Source organism: Rutilus rutilus, assembly GCF_951802725.1.
Source record: "Rutilus rutilus genome assembly, chromosome: 12".
Taxonomy (NCBI): Eukaryota; Metazoa; Chordata; class Actinopteri; order Cypriniformes; family Leuciscidae; genus Rutilus; species Rutilus rutilus.
In genome coordinates, this window is record NC_140217.1 from 7,598,878 (window position 1) to 7,625,653 (window position 26,776).

The following is a 26,776-nucleotide window of genomic DNA, read 5'->3' on the forward strand; positions in this document are numbered from 1 at the left end:
CTGTCCTTCACGGACTGCGACCAACCAGCTAATAAAATGTTGGTCGACTAAGCCTCTTCTAACGACTAACGTTTAGTCGACTATTAGGGGGCAGCCCTAAAATAAAAAATTCACCCATGTATAAAATTTCGTTTTCACCTGGAGCTTGCGGAGCTGCTTGATCGCCTCGTCTCGACCCTTGTTAGATGTCTCAATCTGGCCCTCAAGGTCCTTTAGGTCTCCCTCCAGTTTCTTCTTGGAAGCAGCTATTGCAGTCCTTTGCTTGCGCTCATCTTCAAGTTCAGTTTCCAGCTCACGCACCTGTTGGTAAAGATCTTCGTTTAAACCCTTATACACATGGATGTGGATGTCACAGTCTGAGCGAAGAAGAGGTACTGCACCTGTTTGACCAACTGCCTCTTCTTCTCCTCCCCTTGCTCATCTCTGCCCTGGAGATCTCGCTCAAACTGGGCTTTTAGAGCCTGCATGTTGACTTCTAGACGCAATTTTGCATCCTCTGCAGCCTGTAATTCATCCTCCAGCTCTTCCAACTGAGTCTTCATCTCTTCTACCTGAGCCTCCAGGCCACGTTTTGACTTCTCAAGCTCATGCACCTAAAATTGGAAAATGAGTTTGATTGAAATTTCTCTGACTTCAATGGAAGGTTTGTTTATGATTGATTTGTCTAATGGTTTACACTTTGAACTTACGCTCTTGCCCACATCATCTTTGGAGCTGACCAGGTCCTCCATTTCAGCACGAAGGGCTTTATTGGCTCTCTCGAACTCCTCACGGGCATCTTGAGCTTCTTCGAGAGCTCTAGCTAAAGACAGAGCCTTGGTCTCCTTCTCTCTGGCCTCAGCCTCTGCACGATCTCGCTCATCTGCATACTTATTAGAGATGCTCTTCTCCTCAGCAAGCATCTGAAAGGAAGCAGTAGAAGTGAATATATGTCCACACCCAATGGAAAAACATGTAACTGATTAAGTAGACATATTGCGTAATATTTTAAGAGATAATCAGAAACCTGATCAAACTTCTTCTGTTTCTTCTCAAGATTGGACACCAGCTGTCTCTGGCTGTCCAAGTCCATCAGTGTGTCCTCAAGCTCCTGTTGCAGTCTATTCTTGGTCTTCTCAAGCTTGTCATAGGCTGCTGCCTTCTCCTCAAACTGAGTATTGGATGCCTCCAGGTCTCTCTGCAGCCGCTTCTTACTCTCCTCTAAAAGTTCTGCATTACCTGACACCTCTTCCAGCTTCTTCTTGAAGTCAGAGAGCTGTGGACGCAAAGAATATTCAAAAGGTAAATATTGGGGTGTGAATGGAGCAAGACCACAGATTATTTATCTTAATATCGCTAACCTTACCTGAATGTTCAATGTGGAGACATGTCTCTCCACGTTCCTCTTTGCTTCTGCTTCCTCCTCAAGCTGCTCCTGTAGGGCATTGCGCTCATCCTCCATTTGTCGTAGTTTGGTAGAGAACTGGAGCTTTTGTCTTGTCTCTTCAGCCAGCAGCTCCTAAAAACATCAGAGTCAAAATCCATTAAGCCAACAACTCAAACCCTTTCCACATCGATAAATAATGGTGTTAGCTTAAAGCTTCTGGTTTGAAGCTATAATTAAAAAACACTCCATAACATAGCACATACTTGTGTATCTTGGACTTGAGAGCTCAAGCTTGCCACATCCTTGCTAAGCTTTATGTTCTTCCCCTCTGCTTCATTAAGAAGGTTGGTAACGCTCTCCAGTTCCACCTGTCAAAGAACCACATGTTAAACACAGTGTGTTTGCTCTAAGATCAAAAACCTTTAAACTTACAAACATGTTGTAGGTTCTCCCAACAGCAACATATCTAATAATACATCCTCCACCATCACTCACAGTAATTTTAGAGACCCGATCGCCCAGCTCAGCTTTCTGCTTCTCGCTGTCATTAAAGCGAGACTGCAGGTCAACAAGCTGTCCTTCCACCTTCTTCCTCTTGTGTTCACCATCCTGTTTGCTCTGAGCAAGAGAACGGATCTCCAGGTGAAGTTCTGATGTCTCCTTCTCCAGAGTTTGCTTGGCTTTCTCCAGGTTTACCTTCACCTAAGAAGCATTTTGTATATATTTTACATAACACAGAGTTTTCAGAAAGCTGAAGTGTCAACAGAAGATATGGTGGCCTACCCTCTTGGACTGCTCCAGCTGCTCTGTAAGCTCCTCCAAAGCTTGGGTATGTTTCTGTCTCATCTCTTGCACCTGAGCCTCGTGGACACGGCTCTCGTCCTCCATGGCTCTCTTCAAAAGAGTCACCTCCTGCTCACGTTTGGCCCTGAAAAAATACACATCCTGACGATCAGGTCAATGGTATCTAGTAAACCTTTTGTCAATTTGTAATATATTAAATCAGTACAATGCACTTCAGATTAAAAATCAGTTCATAATATCCAGACACCTGAGCTCTTGCTGAGTAGCTGTGGTGTCTAATGTGTCCTCCAGCTCTGATTTGAGAGCTTCAAGCTCTTCTCCTAAGTCTCTCTTGGTCTTTTCAGCCTTATTCCGGGCAGCCCGCTCTGACTCTAGGTCCTCCTGAAGATCTGAAATGTGTCCCTCCAGCTCCCTGATCTTCTTCAGTGCATTGTTTTTCTGAGCTGTCTCGTCCTCTATTCTGATGTAAATGAAATATGACATATGACATGAAATTTGTGAAATATGACATGAAAGCACCTCCAAATTAGCTTAATAGACGAAAAATCTGCAATTTGAACGATTTAAATAGCTTAATATCTGTATACCGTGCCAGTGCAGCCTGAAGCTCCTCCTCTTTCTTAGCAAGCTGGGCTTTCAGATCAGCAATCTGAGCTTGAAGTTCAGCAATCTGCTCCTGAAGGTCATTTGATTCACCCTCCAACTTTCTCTTGGCTTTGTCCAGCTCCTGTCGAGTCTTCTCCTCTTTTTTCAAGCGCACTATGATTAAAACAACATATATTATCACTTATAACTGAATCATTTAGTAATCAGACATTAATGGGATTGATTTCCAGACAAACATTATCATTATGTATCAAAAGTAAATAATGGACAAACCCTCCAGTTCTGAGATCATTGACTCATGCTTATTCTTCAGCTTTGTCAGGTTTTTGGATTTTTCTTCTTCTTCAGCTAGGTTTGAGCTATAATCTGCTACCCTTTCTTCTAGAAGCTTCCTCTCCTGCAAACAGAGTCCTTAAAATTGAGTACACCTAAATTTCCACCACCACCGCCAAAATATGCCATCTTGTTTGAAGTCAAACCTTCTGTAATTTGTTGTTATGGTCCTCCATCACCAGGATATCATCCTCTAACTTTTTGATCTTGGCATCACATGTAACCTTCTCCAGTTGCAGCTTCTGACGAGCATCCTCTTCCTCTTCAAGATGTTCCTCAAGATCCTTAGAACATTTATTGAGAGATAAGAGAGAGACTAAATGGTAGAGTTTAATCTAAGGACAGAATTCAAAAAATTACTGGATGCCCGTGAATGAAAACCAATAGATGATAACCTACTCTGATCTGGTCGTGCATTTTCTTCTTTTCCATTTGTAGGGCTGCACCACGATCCTCCTCTTCTTCCAACCTCGCCTCCATCTCATGCAAGATTTCCTCAAGTTCTTGTTTCTTGCTAGCTAACCGTACTCTCATTTCCTCTGCTTCTGCATAGAGCTCTGTCTCAGCCTGCAATTTCTCCTGGAGCTGGTTCCTTTCTTCCATTAGCTGCAGATGGAAGGATAATATTGTTTGTAATCAGTGTTTAATGAATTGGCATTTAATGCAGAAGGACAACGTCAGGATGTCTGCATACCTGCGTGTGTTTCAGTGAAATGTCTTTTAGCTCAATTTCAAATTTTTGTGAAGATTCTTTGGCCCTTTGGAGCTCCTCATCCTTCAGACTCATCTCCTCCTCTTGGCGTGTCACCTGCAGGAGAGGCTTTACCTGTGGGCATTGAGGGAAATGTGTTTAGATGTAACATAGACAAGTGTTTTTGCTAGAAACTAATTGTTAGCATGTTAGCACCATGTTCAACCATTTGTGTCACAGGAAATATAAACTATGTTTATAGTCACATTGTTCAATAGATAAGAAATTCAGAAGCTAAGAAATGTCTCACCTTGGTGAAGAGTCTCCACCACTGCCAGTTCCTGAGTTTTAGATAAGCAGCACAGTTCCTCTGGATCACCTTCATAGCTGTCAGCTGTTGCTGCCTCTTAGCAAAGGCCCTACACACGGTTTTAAATAAGAATAACTCAAATTGCATAATACGGTTTTCAAAAATACTGTATTAGTAAATTTAACTCACTTTCTAGCTAGGAATCCCCTGGCCTGCGCCTGGAAGGCAATGATTATGACCGTAATCTTTAGATCACGCTCTTCTTCCAGCTGGGCCAGGACTCCTGTGCGGAAGAAGATTTTGCTCTGACCAATACGGTACAGGTTTGGGTCCAGGTCCAGGTGCTTGATCTACAGAAAGGGTTAGGTATAAGAAAAAAGCTTTTACATTATTATTGTTGTATGATGCTCTTTAACAAGATTTTATTGTATAATATCTTACCATGAGACAGCAGGCCTGCTTGCCATCCATGAAGCCCTTTGGAATAGCATTCGCTGCCAAGATCTCATATCTGTACGTCAAGGTAAAATAAAGAGAATTGCATAACATACAATTACCTGTACCATGCAATATATTTGGCACAACTTAAATACCACACTTGTTTAGACTGCAAATCTAAACCCAGGTAGGGATGCATTTTTTCACATCTTTCAATGTGATTCTAGAGCAGTGCTTTTCAAACACATTTTGTATGTCTCCTTCATTGGACACCCAATTCAATGCTGCGTTTGAAATCGCGTAGTGTCTGAGAAGGTATTCATTGGAATTTGAATTTACTTTGCTACTGTTAAAAAGTACGGTCTATATAGTATGAATATGGGTAGTATGAATGAAATTCGGACGTACTACATCCTCCATGTTGTTACTGTCACGTGACCTTCCAGTGTCAGTTGCGCTGCTTCACTTCCATTCATAAATCTCCCCCCATGGTCTCACAGGTATAGTAAAGTGTCAATCGAATGAACACTTCAGAATCTCAGCGGAAGTAATGTCATTCGGTGACTTTGCACCTTCTTTTTTTTCTCGAATACTATGTATTTGGAAATACTTGTCTTTTGGTGTACTGTTTTTCGCTTACTTATAGTAGGGAAGTATTCGATTTCAGACGCAGTGCAAGTCTATGAGCTAGTGAGTGGAGTCAGGCATGTTAGATGAGGGAGACATCCAAAATGTGCAGTGGTGGGGGGTCCCCAAGACAGGTTTGAGAAGCACTGTTCTAGAGTATTATATACTGTTTTTACAGTTGATATGCAGTTGGATAAAATCAATAAGTCTCACTAAATGAAAAGCTCAATATAAAATAATGAGTTACCCACCGCTGCCGGAACTCTTGGAAGACAATTCTGTTGGGGAATCCTTGGCGGCAGATACGAATACCTTCAAGCACACCATTACATCTCAACTGTTCAAGAACCAGGTGGGCATCCAGTTTTCCTGCCTGCAGGTGAAAAATTTACCTTTAACACAACTAGTCTGATAATGTAACCTATGCCCAAACATCATTGGCACTGCCAATTTTAACATGGTATGCAATAGTGACTTACCCGTTTCTCATGGTTGGGGATAATGCAACGGACAAAGTTTGGCTGCGTGTTGTGCAGTGTGGTCATTAGCTTAGCCAGAGACTCTTTGTAAAGCTGACCCACAGTACGGAACATGCCCTTCTTGGTCTTAGAGGCACTAGGTGCAAAGCTGTCTGACATCTTGGCAATGGTTTCCAATCCAACCACACGGTCAGCTGAGAAACAGAAAATATAGAAGATATCAGCCATTATTCTTATCTTAGATAAACTTGCCAAAATTCTGCTTTGATTAACCAAAACAAAAAAGTGAGAACATGTACACCAATAATTGCAATTGACTGGTTTGCAACCATTTTTATCAACTGTATATTTAGTTTTTAGACATTTTAAGAGATATAAGATGCATGCATTGCTCATACTGACCATCTTTCCACAGATCTTGCACAAATGGATTGGAGGAATTATTCAGCAGTGATGTAACATTGTCATTTAAAGGGTCCATGTTCTTGGTCAACCATGATGTGGCATTGTAGTCCACCTAATTGAGCGAGAATAGGTTTGGGTCATGATATTCAATACAGAGGGAAGAATTCACTAAGAATTAACTGTGCCCAATGATGCACTGTCTGCATTTTTTTTTAATGTTACCTACAATAAAGGTAAAAATGACCACAAAATTCAAGCTTGACATTATTTGCACAGCACAATTCCCTATCTTGCAATCTAAAATTTTGCATAGAAAAGAGGCGTGGTTGCACAGACAATGACTGATGTAAATACAATGACAATGACTGATGTAAATACTCTGCCGTGCTACTTCAGTGCATTAAGCCTAGTTAAACATGATTGCGACAGCTCAGTGATTGAGACATAGGTTTTTGTGCTGAAATGTTGCATATAAAAGTGGTGCAACTGTGTAGTGTATTTGACCCAGAGTCTGTATTCCTTGGGTTATTATTATCTGGATCACGATATTGTCCACATGTAAATCAGTAAATATATCTTTCAAAACTCACCCGTCCAGCATAGTGAAGCACAGAGAATTCTGTCTTGTCCTTTAGTTGCTTAGGTTTAGCAAACTTAGTATGATTAGAATGAGTGTTGCAGAGTTTCTCCACAAAGGAAACATCTGTTGCCTTTGGAAACCAACACTCTTCATCCAACAGAGCCAGGATGCCTGGAGGATTGTTCTGTGGAGGAGTTTCAGTAAAAGTGAGTGACATTACGTACTGTAAAAATAAGACATCATCATTTCAGCCTAAATAATTTGATACAAGACTTCCACCAAAAGAATGGCTGTTACAGCCATCAAGCCAAATGGATTAAATGAAAAGACATTGGTCACCATACAAATTTCTGCAGGAAGCAGTTGGTTCAGTTCAAAACAGCAGAGAATAAGAATCATTCTGTTCCTGCAAATCAACACACACAAAAACTTACCGGCCTTTCAATAAGCTCAATGCAAGGTTGCAAATCTAGCCCGAAGTCAATGAAGTTCCATTCGATGCCTTCACGTTGGTACTCCTCCTGCTCCAGGATGAACATGGTGTGGTTGAACAGCTGCTGAAGCTTCTCGTTGGTGTAGTTGATGCAGAGTTGCTCAAAGGAATTGTCCTAAAGGAGAAATACAGTAGATGCCATTTGCACTAACACTTTACAGATGTTGTTTACCAAATTTAATTCTTTCCTTTTCTTTTTTCCAAACCTCGAAGATCTCAAAGCCAGCAATGTCCAAGATCCCCAGGAAAGAGGCACCCTGACGCTTCGTCTTGTCCAGTGCCTTATTAACTCTTAGAAGAATCCAACGGAACAAACGTTCATACATAGCTTTAGCTAAGGCTTCAGTGGCAAAATCAGCCTGAAAAGGAAAAAACATCTTATTGGTAATACTGTACGTCCTTCCATAATGATAATCGTGCAGTTTTCCAGTTTCATTACAGACCTGAGCAACATTACCCAAATTCCACAACATCGCAGCACAACTATAAACTCTCTCCTCACCTGTTCTTTAGTTTGGGCCTTTTGCACAACCTCACGACCCACTTTAATACGTGGCGTCAGAATGGCTCTTGTGAAGTCCGTCACATTAATGCCTTGGAGATGGCAAACTTTCTGGGCAGCTGAGAATGAGACACATTTCAACAGTCATTTAGGTTTGTAATAATGATTTATATTAGCCTGAGATGTCTTTCATTTGCCATTTTCCCAAAGGTGTCTGACCTGTGTTGTCCGGCATGGTAGCCTGTTCCTGGTTCCTCTCTTTCTTGAACTCAATGTTACCCAACTGCAGCACAGTTGAGACTACTTTGAGGACATCTGACAAAAAGAAATAACATTTCTCAGAATTGATTATCTTTTCAAAGACTCAAAAACTCTTCATTTTTTGCTGATATGTTGGTAAAAATAAGCAGAAAATGTGTATACCATGTGTATATTTTATTGCATTTGATACCTGTTCTTTCTTCAACAGTGAAGCCCATGATATCCATGGCCTCCATGGTTTCATCATACATCTCATCATCCTGGTTGCCTGGAACCTGAACATGGCCAGATGAGAGGAAACGGTACTTGTTGAAGTTTTCGAGCAAAAGCTCCTCTGCCAATAGAGAATAAAAATCATATGACACATCCCAGCAAGAATGCCATTGATGCAAGAACATTTCAAAACAGTTCTGCATTTAGAAATCTTAGTCTATCAGTCATTAGGTAAAGATCAAGCTAAGAGTCAAGCTAAAAAATTGTCACCATATGCCAATATGTTTGAACATATTGAGGTGTCTCCACCTACCGCGTAATTTGTCCTTTGTTCCTGCTACCATGTAGTAGAAGATGTGGAAGGCTCTTTCTGTTTTTGCTTGTCTGATACAGCGAGATTTCTCCAACAGATCTGAAGTGGTTTGGACATTAAGGTTAAACTCTACAGCATTAAAATGTTACAAATAATAAATAATTTAATTGTTTAATAATTCAGGATGGCCTATATATTATGTCTTAAAGGATACAGGTCTCTATGTTGGCTCCAACTATGAAACCTGTCACATCAAAGTTAATGCGGATGAATTTGCCCTGTGAAGAAAAGATTTTGAATCCATACATTAGTTACAGTCTTGGTCATTCTAGTTACATCTGCTATCATATATCATTTGCAAACTTACGAATCGGGAAGAGTTGTCATTCTTGATGGTCTTGGCATTACCGAAGGCCTCTAGAATTGGATTGGCCTGCAGAAGTTGCTTTTCCAGCTCACCCTACAATACCAGGGTTAAAACGTAATGAGAACCATTCCATAGAAAACAAGTCAAGGAGGAAAAAATGAGAAGGGGACATGCCAGAAGATTGGAATAAAACAAAAGAACTCAGATGAAAAGGCTCTCCCTTAGAGTACACAATACAACATTTAACTATATTGTTTGGCAGGTAAAAAATTTGAAGTTGAATACATTTAGGTGCATATTATTTCTTAAAAGGCCTGAAGCAATACAGTACTTAAGATGCAAGTACCTTCAACAGTGCAAACCAAATTAGGCCATGTCAATTTAGATGGGCATAATCCCCTTAGATCAAAAGAGTGATATTCTATCAGCTGCCAAATCTCAAGCCTGCCAAGCATGTCCACGTCATACAAGGATATCAAGAGGAGCAGTTGAGGTCAGTCTGGAATACTAAGCTTGGGGAGAGAGGACATTTTAATAGGGTTCATGAAATGGATCTCAATTAGGCCTATAGATATTTAAGAGTTCACTTAACAAGATAAAAGTTAATCTGTGAGATGAAACACCAAATTCTTAGAGAGAATAGTGCTGCCTGTGGTTCACAAAGCTATTGGTGTCATTTAACCTCATAATTAGCCCGTTTCCACCTGGTATTAAGATACGGTTTGGTCGATCGGATCACAAGTAGACGAGGGAGACACATACAGGTTTACACCTGATGTTTTAATCCGTCTTTTTTGTCCACTTTTTACCACTTTGTCCTGATTTCTTCGAGGAGAGGGTCTATAGGCGGGTAAATGTATGAGCTTTTTCAGATATTTCGATCTAATGGACGAAATAAGTCATTTACATATGAGCACGACCAGAGACAACAGAAAACATATGGAGAGCAGCAGCTTTCGTTTCTGCTCTGACGCCGAAATCAGGAATGGTGAGAGAACATTGTGCTTGGTTCGTTTTTCCTCTTCCAACCAAACTTGGGTCTCCAGCCGACAAAGTTTAAATCTTGTCTTGCTAGCTTCACATAATGTTTACGCATTAGGTCAATAGACGGTCTTTTGTGACCAACACATTCGACCACATGAGCGTCACTACGAAAGCAATCCGGTCAAATGCGTGTTCTACTATACCTATGGAGTGGTCGAAAGTGGACAAGCTCAAAGTGTTTTAGACCTCCTTTACTCCTGTATTTAGGGTTGTCCAATTGTGATCCGATCACCCAAAACGCATCTTAATTCCAGGTGTCAACAGGGCCTTAGATTCTCATTTTTAGACTTAAATGAAGCAGAAAAAAGTTTTAAACGTGACACAGACTCTCAATTACTTTCTTACTGAGTATCAAAAAAAGAAAAGAAAAGAAAAAGAAGATATCTACCAGAGGCAGCTTGCCGCTGAGAAGGAAAGAAGATCGCTGATAGCATCAGACACTGACAAAGAAAACAAAGAAAACTAGAAAAGAAGTAGAAAGAGGGACTTTTAGAATGATGGAGACAGAGAGACTGTTGACAGAGAGATTGCTGGGAAGAAAGAGGACAGAGTGAAGACTGTATAAACATTCTTAAAGCACTTAGCTAAGTTCGACAGCTTCTTTCATTGGTCTCAGGGCAGAGAGAGGCATATTAACTAACAGATGACAGTTTTATTGGTCCATAGAGTGCCGTTCAGAGTATGTGAGTGGGGCGGAGTGTAGCTGCGATATTTTTCAAAGTCAGAGCATCCGTGTTTTCTCTTGTGCCAAGATCATTCTGACCTTGCTGACATTGTGAACATAACACGTTAATAACCCCCAATGCAATTACATAATAAGTATTCAACACATTTTAAACTATTTTAATAGTTAAAGAAGAAAGGGGAAGAAAGATGGGATTTGTGAAATATTATCAGACAAAAATAAAAAAAGTTAAAAATAGTAAAAACGAATGACAATGTGTGGGGAAATTTAAAGTTGTCGACCAAGTGTTCCTTTTACATTAAACTAAAAATCTAATCTTCTTCCAGATGAGTAGTCTATTCAGAATTCAAACACTTGTGAAATCATTTTCAATCTTCAAGATGCTAAAAAAACGTACAATAGAACAATAATGTAAACTCGGAGCGGGTTTCTCTCATCAGTGACTGGAGAATGAACGACAAGTGGGAAATGGAAAACCCAATGTGGAGTTTGACTGGAAATAGCTGTCGATTCACTCCACTCACATAGTCTGGTGTTCTCTCTCGCTCGCATGCAATTAACCTTATTTACGGTTAACTGAAAGAAGAACTAATTATTTCAACCTTGAACTTTTCAGAGGACTAGTATGTAGAAGAAGTGTTTAGTAATTTTCAAAGTAGTGCATTCAAGAGTAACGAAACTACTTTTTTAGGAGCCAAAAACATAACTATTATGGGCATCCCTTTTAAGCTCATATGCATGGCTGTTAATGCATACAATGTCATAAAAACAGCTATAATGTGCGCATATATTTTTGTTTCCTGTGTCGTACCTCATAAGTACACATTAAACGCAGATCTACATTGAGGTGGGATTTATATTCCTAATGCACACACATATGAGCTTGACAGATGATGCACATGAACCTGTGGTAGATTAATAGGTGATCAAGGAGAAACGGGAAAGGATATGAGATCGTCAATTCAAAAGGCTATAAATTGGCATGCACACACACTGTGCTCAGACAGACCGTTTCAATGCCAGGCATCCGCTCTGGCAAAGAAAAAGTTAACCACATCTCAGATGGGGGAATGGCTCACACGTGCTCTAACGACATGATCTTGATATTATTATTTTAGTATAATCTTTTTTTTTTAAAACATCATGCGAACACTCAGGCTTTTGGCACACTGTTTGTCTACAATCATTTGAACAGTAGCCGTACAGGTGGTTTATTTAGATGGTCCCTCCATGTAAGACTAGTCTAATATCACTCTCAGTGAGAAACTCAAGCATGCAAACTCTCAAACCCACACAAGAAGAAATTTTTCACAATCCTTTTTACTCACATAGGCAAACTGTTGTCCTGATTGTTGCTATTTGAGGAAATTAATTAAGGAAATTGTCATTAGATGAATGCGAACTAAGGGCATTCTGTTGCATTCACTGGTTCTCCTTTAGCATCTGTAGAAGTCTTGATTTCCTTGAGATACTAAAGGCTCAACAGCAAATAATATTTTGGTATTAGGCAAAATCAGAGCCAGCATAATCTTGTGATAAATGGGATATGATATCGAAAAAGTGTTCTTATCTGTTCACAATATGACCTTTGCAAATAATTACTCAAGTCATTATTAGAGGATTCAAAATGTCAGACTCTGATATGAAGGAACAGGATCAAAGCAAGAGCAAAGCATAAAAATGATGACTGAACCCATAAGAACCGGCTTGAGGAGAAGACAGGGGTTATCAAAGAGAGAAAGAGTATTTCTACAGTGCTCATACTTACAGCAGCGCTTGTGTCTTTCTTGCCTTTGTGGGACGAGGCCACTACAGCCAAATACTGGATGACTTTCTTGGTGTTTTCTGTCTTCCCAGCACCTGATTCACCACTAGGAAAAAAACAACACCGAATGACAAAACTGTGTTTTCTTCCATTGAATAATACTAATAATGGAAATACCAGTGTTTGCAAGGCATCAAAACGCCAGCGTTACAGGGAAGTATAGGTTTTAGGATTTGGTTCTATGTAAATGAAATGGCACATCACAGCCATAATCATGAAAAATAAGTCCATGTCTTGGCACTATATTTGCTGTGTAAATACTTTAGTCACATGAATTTTCTCCTCATCCACCATATTTATGACCACCTGCCGGGGAAAGTAATGGCTGTGAATACAAAACACATGAATCAAGAAAATGATAAATCGATGGTTTTGGATAGTATCTCTATGTACAGTACTTGCAGAAGATTTTAGTAGGAGAAAATTTGTTTAAAACAACTCTATGACTGACAACACTACCATTCAAAAGTTGGGGGTCAGTAAGATTTTTAAAAATGCTTTTGAAAGAAGTCTCTAATACTCACGAAGCATGCATTTATTTGATAAAAATACAGTAAAAACACTAATATTTTTAAAAGGACTTTTTCTATATTTTAAAGTGTAATTTATTCCTGTGATGCAAAGTTGAATTTTCAGCATCATTACAGTCTTCAGTGTCACCTGATACTTAAGAATTCAGTTGATTTGGTGCTCCAAAAATACAACATTTGTGCTGCTTAATATCTTTGTGGAAATGGGGATCATTTTTTTGCAGGACTCCGACTCCCGTGAATAGAAAAAGTTCAAAAGAACAGCTTTTATTTTATTTTTTATTTTATTTTAACAATTTAAAAGTACAATTTAAAATTTAAAAGTAATTGATCACTTTTGATCAATTTAATGTATCGTTGTCTTTCAAAAGAAAAAAAAATCTAACTTTTAAATGGTAAACAAAATTAATAGTGTTAAAAAATATGCATGCATGCAACAAAAAACAGAAATTAAACTAAATATTATATCAAAATATATTGTTTATCATTATCTATAATTTACTTTGTTACAAGAGCTTATAGTGCACTATCGCCTTCTATGATATGAGAAAGATATTACTAAGCCTTCATGCTGACACGCTAACATTTCCATATTAGGAAAACTGAGTCTGGGATCCAAAGGCCCTGTGCAGCCGAAGGGCTGATTCTCTGGCAGGAGCAGGAAGCCCTCAGATCAGTAAAGTCATTTAATGGAGAACTTTATACAGCAATGTTTGTAGATCCACATTTTTTTACCATTTAAGATAAGGTATAGTAAAATTCATGACGATCACAGTCACTGTTGCCAACAATGTAACCATATGGTGATTGAAGTATTGGACAATTCCCACACACTACATTAGATAAGAGGTATGGGAAAACTCATGTAGATTTTTGCTTCAGATCAGTGTTTTTTAACAATCAGTGTGTTTTTAATAGTTTAACAGTCCATGTGTTTTAACTTTGGGTGGTTATTCCCAAATGAATCATTTGATAATAAAAAAACGTTGCTTTGAGACGGTTTAAAAAAGTGTCTTTCATGGGAAAGTTGGGCCATGCGGAAACATCCTGATGTCATTAGAGAATTCTGTGCCTTAGGAACAGTTGCCCAAGAGCAGTTTAAATGGCTTCAATTTCCTATTCCACACTCAGAGGAAGTTTGCAGACAGTATCTGAGGGTGCCTCCCACACTGACACATTGCATCAACACCATTTTATTTTAACATCCTCATATTTCACAGCTGTTTTATTATCACACAGATATGAAACGATGATATCGCATGTAAAGATCACCTTATGTCTTTTCAATACTATAACAGCTATTTCTATTTCAGGGTTTGTTGTGGGGCCTCTATAGACGCAGACCAAATGCCCAGTTATGACTCAAGAAAACAAACACAAATGAAGTCAACATGCAAGATGATCTTGATTTAGAATCAGGGCAGGGGGCACATTTCCTGTGAGTAGGTCGACTCTGAAGAGACAGGACCCTTGGGTTCATCTGCCTTGTTCTCAGTGCTGAGGACATTTTGGAAAAAAAGGTCATAGTAGAAGGACTCTTAGTTTAAATTATCTCTATTAATCATAATGTTTATATTTGATAGATGTCGTCTTTTTAATTGTTGTATATTATACTAGAAGGAGCTTATAAGAGTGAGTTCCAGATTTAACATTAATCTTAATTTGTCAAAACTGTTAACTTTAAAAGTGACGTGACGTGATGTTCAAGAATGTTAACCCATACTTGGAATTTGTCCTCTGCATTTAACCCATCCAAGTTAGTGCACACACATTAGGAGCAGTGAGTAGTGAACACACACTACAAACCGCGGTCAGCCATGTGCTGTGGCGCCCGAGGAGCGTCTGGGTGTTAGATGCCCTGCTCAAGGGCACCTCAGTTGTGGATATTAAGGGGGAGAAGAGCGCTGTTCATTCACTCCCCCACCTATATTTTCCTGCCGGTATTGAGAATCGAACCTGCAACTTTCGGGTTAGAGTCTCTAACCATTAAGTCACGACTGCCCCCTTAAATCCCTTTATTCAGGGATGTAAACAGTATTAACCACTGTCAGATGACATTAGTCATTAGCTAAAACATCTGCCTTCTTGTTCAGTCAGTCATTGACTTAACAGAAAGAGACTACAAGGCTATAACTTATCTTACAAGACGCTGGTGTTACGCAAACACTGGATTCTCAGCACACTTCAAAACAGGCTTCAACAGACTTCAACTTTACCATATCTAACTCTATTTGTAAGGATGTTTTTCCTCATATAAGATATTTCTGGTGTTTCTGCTGTAATTGTGACAAAGCTGCTTGTTTTCAAACTTTTTTATTAACAGAAAATGGAAATACTGATATATTATTAAATGGGTTACACTTTATTTCAATGGTCCACTTTAGACAACTAACTCTCATTAGAGTATTAGTAGACAGTTAGGTTAGGTTTAGGGTTTGTAGAATAAGTTAACGTAGTGTAGAATGTAATATGTCTGTATGATGTAGAATATAATGTAGAATGTCTGTTGGGGAATATACAAATAAAGTGTTAGCAGATCTTAAGCACACAGTCTACTATTACTCTAATGACTGCTAGTTGAAATGTAGTTGCAACTTATAGTTAGTAGAATGTTTCAAGTGGACTATTTAAATAAAGTGCTACCTATTACAAATTATTAATTTTGTGATTCCAAATTTCAAGAACTGCATTTCTTCAATTAGAACAACATAAATTATTGAGCTTAGGAGAGAGAGAAAAGTATGATAATGGTTTACATGATTTTATGTGTTGTTTTTTTTCTTGCAATTTAATTTAGATTAGAGTTTGATTGCTTGAATAAATAAAAAATGTATCCATTTAAACATCCTGCAGCCCCCCATGGAAGTCCTGGCCGAGAAGCATTGCTTAAGAGCCAGCTAGACTAAAAGCAGTTACTGCAGTGATGTAAATAAAACTATGAAAAAACTCACGTGCAAAGAATAGACTGGTCCTCTCGATCTGTAGAAAGAAAAGACAGACATTACAGCGGCCCAAGGTAACTGTCAGGCTGGGGCTTATGGAAACTGAATAAAACTGAACAAAAAATCATTTTTGAACATCATGAAATACATATGGTCTGCTTTTAAGCCTATAGAAAAAATACTTTTTTCTTAAAGTCGGCATGAAACGGAAGTTGCGATAGTCTTTTCTTCCCTATTATTTAAATGAAATGGCTTCTTTAAAAAAGAAAGTAGGACGGGACTTGATTTTGTCCATCGGGAATTGATTGGATCGTTGTGGTTTGCTATTGGTCGATCTCATGTGAGTGACAGGTTGCCCCGCCCTCACGCCAGTAAAATCATCATTAGAGAAGAGCAGAGATGTCACTGCAAGAAGGAGGGGAACTTATTTTGATTAATACGAGAGCACATAATTATGTGCATGGATAAATAATTTATTTATATTATTTATAATAAATTATTTATGTCGATTTTGATTTCACGGTCACTTTAAGTCCAGTTCCTTCCATGTGAAATGGTGTATGATCAAATACCATTGTCATTACAACATCGAATAATGCACATAATCTAATAATCTGTGATGTTTTAGCGCAACAATTTGTTTTGCTGAGGAAGAAAAACTGATTCCACTATCCTTTTGGGAGTTGCAACACAATTCTTACTGAGTTCAGCAATGGGACAATCATTGATTCATGCTGCTAAAATTAGAACATGAAAACCTTCTCAGATGATCTTGGCTCCATTTAAGGTTTTCTAATCCTAACCGCACACCACCGAATGAAATAAAACGCCATCTATTATCAGATCATTTATCAAATAAGTATTTTGATCAAGTCAAACAAAATACGATCTTCTCTAACCAATTCGAAGCCATTGAATTTGTAGATTAAATTCAAACAGAGTTTGGTTCTTATCTATGATCCTGGAGACTGGACTGACGCCCAACCAGCTAATCAGCTGAATGTGAGCTCGGCTGTTCTGCTCATGTACTATAGAACCTTCTTCTGTTGTAAACACAATGAATGACTATTGCTCATTTTGGATATGACCTAAGCTGGGCAGGTTTCCACATACAACACGATGTCTGTTCCCTTGTTTCTTCCTAATTAAGGCACAAATCGAGGCATTCGGGACGCAGAAAACCAAATCTAAACACACCGATGGGGAATCTGCACCTCAGCCAGACTGTTTGACAAAAAGCAAGATGCACAGGTATTGTTTTATCCAAGCTAGTAGAAAGTTATGCATTCAAATCCAATAGATTTAATGTCATAAAAATACCATTCTTCAAATAATTTCTATTCTTTTCCATTCCATCCAATATGGGCTCCTAAAGTTTCGATTTACGACAAGGCTACACCATTTCACACTTGGTTGAGCATTGAAACCCTGCTGGACTTCAAAGAAAGATCAGTTTAAGCTCCTGTGCAGGAATGTGAACACTGGCCTTCATGCTTGATCATACTGGATTTTTACTCATGTCATCAAGTGTAACAGTTCAAGATATTGCTACTACAGGAAGCCCTCAAAACATGTTAAACCCGTAAGACTTTCGTTCATCTTCAGAACACAAATGAAGATCTTTTTGATGAAATCTGAGAGCTTTCTGTCCCTCCATTGACAGCAACACAACTACCACTTTGAAGCTTCGAAAAGAGATCGTAAATTTAATCCAAATTTAAGTATCTGTCAATGGAGGGACAGAAATATCTCAGATTTCATCAAAAAGATCTTGATCTTTGAACGATGATGAACGAAAGTCTTACGGGTTTGGAACGTCATTAGGGTGAGTAATTAATGACAGAATTTAAATTTTTCATCAAAAGATGTGTTGTCATGTGATTTTTAGGTGCTATAAGTGGACACATTTTGTGCTATGTGAACAATAAATTATCATCTCTCTTCATATAGCAGGAAATGAGTCTCACTGTTTACAACATTTAGGTATGATCTGCATGAATAAGGACATTTACAGGGTTTAAGCATGATTTCTCAACCCATGTCTAATGTAAGCATGAGTGGACTGAGCAGAATTACTCTTGAGGAACAGCGTGACAGCACACCTTCCTACTTCTGCTTTTTGACAGCAATTTTTTTGCAAGTTTAACTGTTTCTCATGAGATAACAGTTTCTGAAATGTTCCATTGCAAACTTTGCAGAAAGGTTTTGTTTTATCTCAAGCACTTATCTTTTCTCGATGAATTGATGCATCAACAACTTCATTAGCAACACTTTTGACCATGTTAAAAGCTGTAAGACTGGGTGGGGTGTAAAATATCTTGTGGTTCTTCTTCTTTTCATTTAGCACCTAATTTCACTCACTAATATAGCTTCAAACTTCTGTGGCTAACAGCTGTTTTATTTATTTTGAAAGTGTTTAAAATGGCATTAGATGTGTGACCTGCTGGCACATGTGTGCATGCACCCCTCACACCTCTGAAGGACCAGTTAACACCAGCTGTCACACTCCATTTCAACAAACACAAATGACATTCGTTGTTATAAAAAGATTCTACACTGTTCTGTTGCCAATTAGTGAAATAAAAATGCTTTTCGGATTCACTTGCGTTGGAAGTTTCCAAGACAACGGCTGTTGTGAAATCCAAACATTCAGATCTAAAGAGAAGCAAGCTATGATTTAATATGCGAACGTCCAGCAGTGCGGGCCTTACCTTGCATCATGTTCCTATAGGCGTTGTCCGAGATGGAGTAGATATGGGGAGGGACCTCGTGGCGCTTTTTGCCTTTGTACATATCAATGATCTTCTCAGAGTAGATTGGCAGCATTTTATAGGGGTTCACCACCACACAAAACAGCCCAGAGTATGTCTGAAGAAAGATAACGTCTCAATTTTCCACTGTATATGAAGCGTTATGAATCCATCAGGTAAAGGACAACAAGGAAACATGGCAGCACAGTACAGAGTCATACAATGTGTCTTAAAATATAAATATAAGGAAGTCAGGATTAAGTCTGTATATTTTACTCATAATATTTGAAAGCGTAGGCGATGCATAATCCATATGGAAGACTCCGAGTCATTTTCCCAAGATTTCCTCAGAGCAAAAGGTCGTCAACTAATGGTTTGTTACTAAAACAGAGTGCAAACATAGTTTGGAGGCCTGTGGAAGTTATATAACCTCTCACTCTTGGGGAATGTATACTTCCTCTTTCTTACACTTTAGTGCATTAGATACTGCAAATCATCGCTGCCATTTTAAGCTACATGGTTGTCAGTGCAAAAATTATTTTGGATTGGATTGGTTCGGCCACAATACATTTATTTTTAAATGTTATGCATTGGCTGATAATAAAATGTTATGCAATGTAATGTAATGTCAGCAGGGGGTCAATGACAAATATGAGTGTCGAAGATAATTGTAACGGTTACCAGCTGGCGTGCCCTTGAGAGCCACCAGAGGGCACTCCACATCAGACTATTGTCATTCCCTCACAAACTACATTTCCCATAACTCACTGCCCGGACTCATCATCCCTGATTGCACCCACCTGCGTCTCATTACCTTGTCAGTCTCAGCCTATTTAAACCATGTACACTCATTCATTCCTTGTGAAGTCTTGTATGTGTGTCACTGCATTTTTGTGCATGTTTGCATCCTGTTTCTCCCGTCTCCTGCATGGTTTTCGTGATTCTCTCTTTGCCTCAGCCCTTATCTGTTATTGTTTGGATTGTTTGTTTGTGTACGACCCTTGCCTGGATCTGGATTACGATTGTGGATAACCCTTTAAATAAATACTGCATTTGGATCCTCAACCTTTGTGTCTCAGAGCAGTTCGTGACAATGAATAAGAATATTAATAAAAAATATACTCCAATATATGTTGGTTTCATTTGAGCTTGAAACATTTATAACATTTTCAACATTTTAATGACTCTAAAAATGTAATGTGGTGTAACCAAAAATAACATATTTTTCTTGCACCTTGAATACACGGGAGTGTAAAGTGTGATATATATATTACTAATGTTTTAACAATACTGCTTCACTGCTTGTATCAAAAATAAGGTACTTAAGGGTTTCTTTTCAATCATTTCATCCTTTCAAGGCTTTTATGATATCTTGTCAGTTGTATCACTCTGATATTTTTAGTTTAGAAATTAAAAATAAGCTTATCATATAAGTGGTGTATTTAAGTCACTGTGTGTATGAATTGCATTTCAGTGTATTTTTTAATAAATGAACCGATACCAAAAAAAGTCACGTCAGTCACTAAGTCAACTTTATAAATTAGAGAGCATGTTTATTATAATTTACTATGCAATTATTATTATTTTTAATATTACTGTGGCATACTTACATAGATGAGCCCAGAGTAGTATCTCTCCCTCAGGTTGTGCAGAACAGACGCTTCATTCAGGCAGGTGAGCTCCGCCATATCCTCCACCTTGCTGAACTTGGGTGGGTTCATCTTCTGGATGTCATCCTTGTTGACTGTGATTTTCTTTCCGTTGTCCGCCAGCTCCACCAGGACCTCATCACCATGTTCCTCTTTGATGCAGGCCGACTCAAAACCATGCTTCTCAGAGGGGACCCACACCAGCTTTTTGGCTGTCCAATCTGCCTGTGCGACGGGGCTGTTAATGAAGTCTTTGTCCGTGAAAAGGAATTTCTCGTCCTCACTCAAGCCCTTTTTCGTCATTTTGGTTCTGGGTTAAGACAACTACAAATTTAAGAGGAAAACAGATTTTTAAACACGTTTTACTTCTAAATGTAAACAATATTGGCAAAAAATATTGGATCTGTGCAATAGACTTTAATTAAATACAAGTTGCAAAAGGCAGGGCTGTAACCACCACAGACATTGAGGTGTCCCCCCCATTGAGGTGTATTTTTTGTCAAAATCTAATTGGTTGAGTTGGCAAATCAAATAAAAGAAACCAGGCTTTACTGTTCACAGTAACCATACACAAATTCCAGCATGACGCTTTGGTGAAAGAGTGCGAGGTAAGATGTGAGCAACTAAACGACAAATTTTTTGTTAAATCATACAGTAAGTCACCATTTTAAATTGAAAAATATAGGCTGTCATTTAAGTGATTCATGTAACTCAAAACAGAATCTGATTAGAGTCATCTAACGTCATTAGACAGTGTAATGGCCAATTATCAATGGAATATGTAACATCCAACAAACACTTTGTGGATGATTTTTGGATGTGGTTGCAATTAGGGGTGGGCGATATCTCGATATTTAAAATATATCGAGATATTTTTTAAACACGATATGGATTTTGACATATCGTATATCGATATATTGTTTATATTTATAAAAATGGTGTTATTTCAAATGTAGGCGCGTTGCGCGTGGCAAGCGCGCTCATAATGTAAGAGACGCCGGCGCGACCACAACATTGCCCAACATCAAATGGCAAACGTAATGCAAGCGGAACGAAACTGCTCGTTATTGTGTGGTTGAAGGACCGTTTATCAGTTTGGACCAAAGCAGCGCGAGCCGATCGTGATCATGCGACACTGTTACACAGCGCTAATGATCCAGTAAAGAAAGCATTTGAATTCGCCACAGAAGTAATAGCATCGCTGCGAAATCTAGTGAGAAACATTCACATTTCTCCGTTATTAACGGATCAAACAGCGCTGACATGGAAACCAGGAAGAAACATTGTGCCATGAATGAACTATGTCCACAGATCAGCAACACTCACCATGGATTTACTGTAGTAACACTAACTGCAACCATGGAAGTTTGGCAGGAATAGTAGGCTATAATGCCTTCAAGTAACATTACATCGGTTTAATTTTGACATTATGAATAGGCTACAATTGCCTCAAATGTTAATCTGAACTAAAAAATAAACCTTTGTTTATAACTACTACAATATTACATTTCATTTTTTCCAAGGAGCTGTTTTGTTTTATATGCTCCTAGAGTCAATTATAGCTCCAGAATTGCTCAAAGTAAAAAAAAATATCATGATGTTAGTTTTAATTATAAAAAAAGAATAAAAAAATATATTATTTAAAAATGTCGTAGAAGCACTTGTTCCTACATGAACTGCCTACCTCTTTGCACTTCAATAAAAAATACTTGGTGGTATTTGGCATATTTGTTTTTGCAGTAATTTTTGGGGGGTTCTTTTTGCTTGTAAAGATATCGAGATATATATCGTATATCGAGATATAGCAAAATATATCGAGATATATTTTTTTGCTCCATATCGCCCAGCCCTAGTTGCAATTCACTATTGCCACAGTGTACCAAGTTGCCAAGTTCACCAATCAAACAAACCCTCTTCCTAAACAAACATTGCATAGGTCACATGGGGAAACCACTATTTAGATGAAAGGATGAGAAAAATGCCTGGGAAATATCAAAAATGTTGTCAGTATTGATCAAACAATCCCAAAAACTGTACAAAACATATCCTACTGGGAAAATAAATATATATGATTATGTGATAATCTCCACAGCAAATGCTGTTTTTCTTGTTTCTTTTGGTGCTCAGCTGTGGTCCCGTGCTGCGATGACCATATAAGGCTGCCTTTGAGTCAGTGGACGCTCGTTCCACCTAAACAGCAGAAGCAAGTGAACTCCCAAACAAAGCCCTTATAGGGAATAGTATGCCTCCAGTCGGACTCACAGTTTACTCCAAAATGATAACATTAGGCAGGGACAGTCAGAGGCTGGTGGGGGTCTAATTTTCCTGCCACTTTCCCCCACCCTTCTTTTCCTCTGGATGGCTGATATAGGGAAGTTTACACAAGTATTTTCAAGTACAGTACAGTTGGCAAACAGCAGGTGCAGCTTTGGAGTTCATGCAAGCACAGAGCTTTAAAAGCAATTTTGGGAAACAATATCCGAGCTACGCCTTAGATATGAACCGATTTCCTCCTCCATTTATAACCAATTGTTTGTACATTTACATTGTATGGTCTAATAGCCCAACAAAAACAGGAAAATATTGTTCCCACTAACTGACTTTCTAACAAAAGTTAACTTAAAAAACTGCAAAATTAAATTCTACATTTTAATTAAATTCAAAATTGTATGAAATTTGCATAATAAAACCAGTGTTGCACTTGCTCAATGAAAAACATGGAGAATAACTGAAGTTTCTTCGGAGTCTGTGCTGTAGAAAAAAGACTATACGACATTAACATGCTTAAAAGATACAATAATGAGAGTTTCTGAAATGCGACTCTCTTAACTGCTCCTTTTTCTACCACCAGTTTTTCAATCCATATTCTTTTGTCCGAATGACAGCAAAATCGTCCCTTGGAAAAAAGAGGGAAGGGAGGGTAAAGGGTCATTTAAATGCCCTGTAATCGTTTGGGAGCGAGACAAATAAACAAAGTTTCTCTATGATAAGCTGATTTAATTAAAAGTTGGAATTTCCTGTGTCCTTTGCATAGATTCACAGACCCTTTTTTTTATTTTTTTTTGGGAAGCTCCTTCATTTCTGCACTTGAGACTCAGGAGACTGCACTTTATGGATCATGAGCTCCACTGCAAACATACTGCAAAACCTACCTAAATAAATTAAGGCTGTGTTTTAATTCAAAGAAATTCTGAAAAAAAATAAAATCAGGGTCTTTGGCCTGTGTCCAAGTGGGCCTAAAGCCCAGAAAATCATGTGACCATGTTGTGCAGATGGATTTTTGTGATCCCCCGGTCCTGTGAAAAGTTTCCTCCTTTTTTCTCTACTCCTCCTCATCTTTTTTTTTCATTCTACCCATATGGTTTTCTTTTTCTCATGAGCAGCTGTGTAATTTCAGTCTCTTTTTTTAACATTTATATTGAGATGGATGTGCAGACCAGGTCAACGGCACCAGCTTTAAAGCTGTTGCAATGACAATATATACTGAATATAATGCTTCCTAGTTCAGGCACATTTAAACAACATGTTGCCATTAATGACCATAAAGGCCTTTTTTCTCCAAAACACACATTGACTGTTTGATAAGAGTGGATTAAACTGTTAAGACAGTAGTGCAGCTACTGGTTTTAAGAAATAAACAAGATTTCAAGTAGGAGTCTGTCAGGTGATGCAGAAATGTGTTAAATCATTAGAGTGACAATCAGGTAAGCAGCCTAAAGATAGGCCGCAAATGTGCTAAAGTCAAAAACACAGCTAAACTGATTCACTATTGAAGGGTAGCTGCAAGTAAACTGGTAAAAACTCGCTAGGTCTAACGATCTAACCAATATATCTGTAAAACTTCCTTTTTCTGCTAAGCCAGATTAAAACTCACTTCTGCTACATGCACACACCTTTTATCATTATTATAAAAGATATTCCAAAAAATCTGTCAGAAATGCATCTAATGTAATACAACAGTTTGATTTATATAGATTTATAAAAGGCACACATATAGGAAATGAAAACTCTGTTATTATTTATTCACCTGCATGTAGTTCTAAACCTTTATGACTTGCTTTTTTCTGTGGAACACAAAAAGTGAATTTCACTGCATGAGTTACAGCTTTACAGCTTTACAGCTCAGTTAATGTTATTGAGAAAAGTGAACAAATGATTCTTTAAAATTTCCATAAAAGAAAGAAAACTATCCACTCTAAAAAAAAAAAAAAAAATGCTGTGTTGTTTCAATGTTTGGGTCCATAATGGACAAACCCAACCACTGGTTTAAATTAAACAGTTTAAACCTAGGTTCATTTAAACCAGCGGCTGGGTTTGTCCATATTTGACCCAAACATGGGTTGAAAAACAACCCAGCATTTTTTTTGGAAAGACATGGCGGAGTAATTATCTTTTATTCTACATGGTAATAATGTTTAGGTGATTATCTCTTTAAATTTCCAAAATGACACTCATTACTCTTTCAGAATGCCTCTTAAGAATGTTTATGTTACTGATCAAGACATTAATGGATAAATGGTGACACAGTCAATGACTACTTCCCCTGCACTTTGTTACAAGATCACAATTCTTCTTCGTAGACTTCATCACACTATTGTCTATGGTTAGCTGCTGTCTATGCATGTCATAACTTCAATGGGAAACGAGAGGACAGTCAGTTGACTCTGTCTGCTGTTCACCACAACGTTCAGCAGAAAGCTGCATTTGACAACCATATTTGGAGAACAGGAAACTCTTTGGTTTGTCAAGCTCACGGCTTCTCTCATTCTACGCACTTTCTTCAACCATTTCCTATGACAGACTCAGCTGAATTCAAACTTGTGCATTAGAGAATGGATGGATAGACAAGATCACAAGCTTTATGATGATGTTTTGACTAGAAAGTCAGAGATGCACGAGTTGTTGAAACACTTTGCTTTGTGCAATAAAATACGATTCTGTCATCATTTACTCATCTTCATTCTGTTCCAGACCCACTAGAAGTTCTTTCTTAAGTAGAGCACAGATGATGTTTGGCAGAATGACAGTCACCATTCACTTTCATTGTAAGGAAAACAGATGCAATGAAAGTGAATGGTGACTGAGGCTGTCAGGAACTAACATCCTGACATTCATGTATTTTTATGTTTCAGTGAAAACAAATTAGTCATACAGTCAAGTTTAGAATAATATGAGGGTGAGTAAATGTTGACAATTTTAATTTTGAGTAAAACATCAGGTTAATGGTGGCGTAAAATAACTGAATGAACAACTGTCAAACACATCTTTCAAAGTAATTAAATGTTGACAGTTTCGAGATTCAGTGAAATATTACTGTTTTTCTCACACAGCTCAGAACCCAAGCAATTTTTTCGCACACTTGACACTGTATGAACTTAGCCTACTGGCATTCAGTCAGATGATTTACATAGCCTATCTGAAAGCCTCTGTTAGCAATGCATACACAACTAAAAGAGTACAATAAAATATATAATAAAGTATGAGTAATATCGCTGCATACTCACAAGGCTGATGAAGAAATGCCGCGATTTGGAAAGTTAGGGTTTGGAGAGTCCTTCGACAGTGAGGTACTCCAAAGACGAACAGTCCAAATTAGACAGAAAAGCATGAGAACATCATTTAAACGGAGATGCGGATGGAGTGGGCGGGGCCTCACAATCGATCCGCGCTGTTATTGGTCAGTGCGTTTTGACATTTCAGGTGAACGATAGTCTTTTCGGTCGCATCCGTTTAAATGTCCTTTTTCAACACAATGTGAAACACTTAAATGTAACAAAAGTCCCATTAGAGTAAGTTCTACTTTTTCAGAAGGCAGTAATGATGAAAAGAGAGAAATGAAAGTTAACAGAAATGTATTAGCCTAGTGCACGGTCTGATGATCCGCTCACATTTTCGCTTAGGCAGAAACGCCTTGAATTAATTTGCTGTAAATCACTTTCACACACATCTTAAATTACTTAATATCTTAATATCATTCTATGATGGTAATGAATGTTATTTTTGGAATAAAATTGCACACATTTGACACGCCAAAGTTGACAAAGTTGCTTGTGGTTGAAATGAGGCAAAGGAAGGACAGTTGACATTTTAGAAATAATTATTTAACTGATTTTCACATAATGTTTAAAGTGATTAGAATTATCCAATTCTTTGTTTGTAGTTTTAAAATTATATGATACTATATTCATATTATATGATGGATTTTAATGCTAATTTAGTTGCAGTACACAAACATTTGTGGCAGAATCAGTAGTATTGAAAAATTACAGATTTAAAAAGACGGTTCACCAATTTTTTTTATTTTATTCTGTCATTATTTTTGTATGCCAATCTTATTCCAAAACCATATGACTTTCTTGTATGAAACACAGAAGATGTTTTGCAGTATGTTCAAACTGCTCTCTTCTTCCATTCAATGAAAGTGAATGGGGACCGGCAGGAGCTGTCAAGGAATACCTAAAATACAGAATAGAGGAAAGTAACAGAAGGAGTGAAACAAGAAAGCAGAGATTCCCCAGGCTAGACTACATGCTATACGCCACATCTGGACGAGGCGAATCCCA

The 26,776-nt window shown here is 38.1% G+C and overlaps 1 protein-coding gene across 1 annotated transcript in view; it reads right to left on the reverse strand.

Moving 5' to 3' along the window:
• myh11a (myosin, heavy chain 11a, smooth muscle) overlaps nt 1-26,004 on the reverse strand; it is a 31,872-nt gene extending 5,868 nt beyond the window's left edge. Inside the window, exons 1-34 of the mRNA XM_084425916.1 lie at nt 25,718-26,004; nt 20,175-20,537; nt 18,526-18,682; nt 15,824-15,851; nt 12,286-12,388; nt 8,789-8,881; nt 8,636-8,699; nt 8,422-8,520; nt 8,086-8,229; nt 7,854-7,949; nt 7,635-7,753; nt 7,339-7,491; nt 7,074-7,247; nt 6,650-6,823; nt 6,057-6,171; nt 5,655-5,848; nt 5,427-5,548; nt 4,552-4,621; nt 4,300-4,460; nt 4,111-4,219; nt 3,804-3,935; nt 3,509-3,715; nt 3,256-3,393; nt 3,050-3,173; nt 2,758-2,929; nt 2,418-2,630; nt 2,150-2,294; nt 1,862-2,068; nt 1,630-1,734; nt 1,346-1,498; nt 1,007-1,255; nt 690-902; nt 381-593; nt 139-300 (exon numbers count right to left, since the gene is read on the reverse strand). Of these exons, the coding sequence (XP_084282042.1) occupies nt 139-300; nt 381-593; nt 690-902; nt 1,007-1,255; nt 1,346-1,498; nt 1,630-1,734; nt 1,862-2,068; nt 2,150-2,294; nt 2,418-2,630; nt 2,758-2,929; nt 3,050-3,173; nt 3,256-3,393; nt 3,509-3,715; nt 3,804-3,935; nt 4,111-4,219; nt 4,300-4,460; nt 4,552-4,621; nt 5,427-5,548; nt 5,655-5,848; nt 6,057-6,171; nt 6,650-6,823; nt 7,074-7,247; nt 7,339-7,491; nt 7,635-7,753; nt 7,854-7,949; nt 8,086-8,229; nt 8,422-8,520; nt 8,636-8,699; nt 8,789-8,881; nt 12,286-12,388; nt 15,824-15,851; nt 18,526-18,682; nt 20,175-20,516 (4,950 nt within the window). The 5' untranslated portion in view covers nt 20,517-20,537; nt 25,718-26,004. The remainder of the gene's footprint in view (nt 1-138; nt 301-380; nt 594-689; nt 903-1,006; nt 1,256-1,345; nt 1,499-1,629; nt 1,735-1,861; nt 2,069-2,149; nt 2,295-2,417; nt 2,631-2,757; nt 2,930-3,049; nt 3,174-3,255; nt 3,394-3,508; nt 3,716-3,803; nt 3,936-4,110; nt 4,220-4,299; nt 4,461-4,551; nt 4,622-5,426; nt 5,549-5,654; nt 5,849-6,056; nt 6,172-6,649; nt 6,824-7,073; nt 7,248-7,338; nt 7,492-7,634; nt 7,754-7,853; nt 7,950-8,085; nt 8,230-8,421; nt 8,521-8,635; nt 8,700-8,788; nt 8,882-12,285; nt 12,389-15,823; nt 15,852-18,525; nt 18,683-20,174; nt 20,538-25,717) is intronic.
• Between the last annotated feature and the right edge of the window lie 772 nt (nt 26,005-26,776).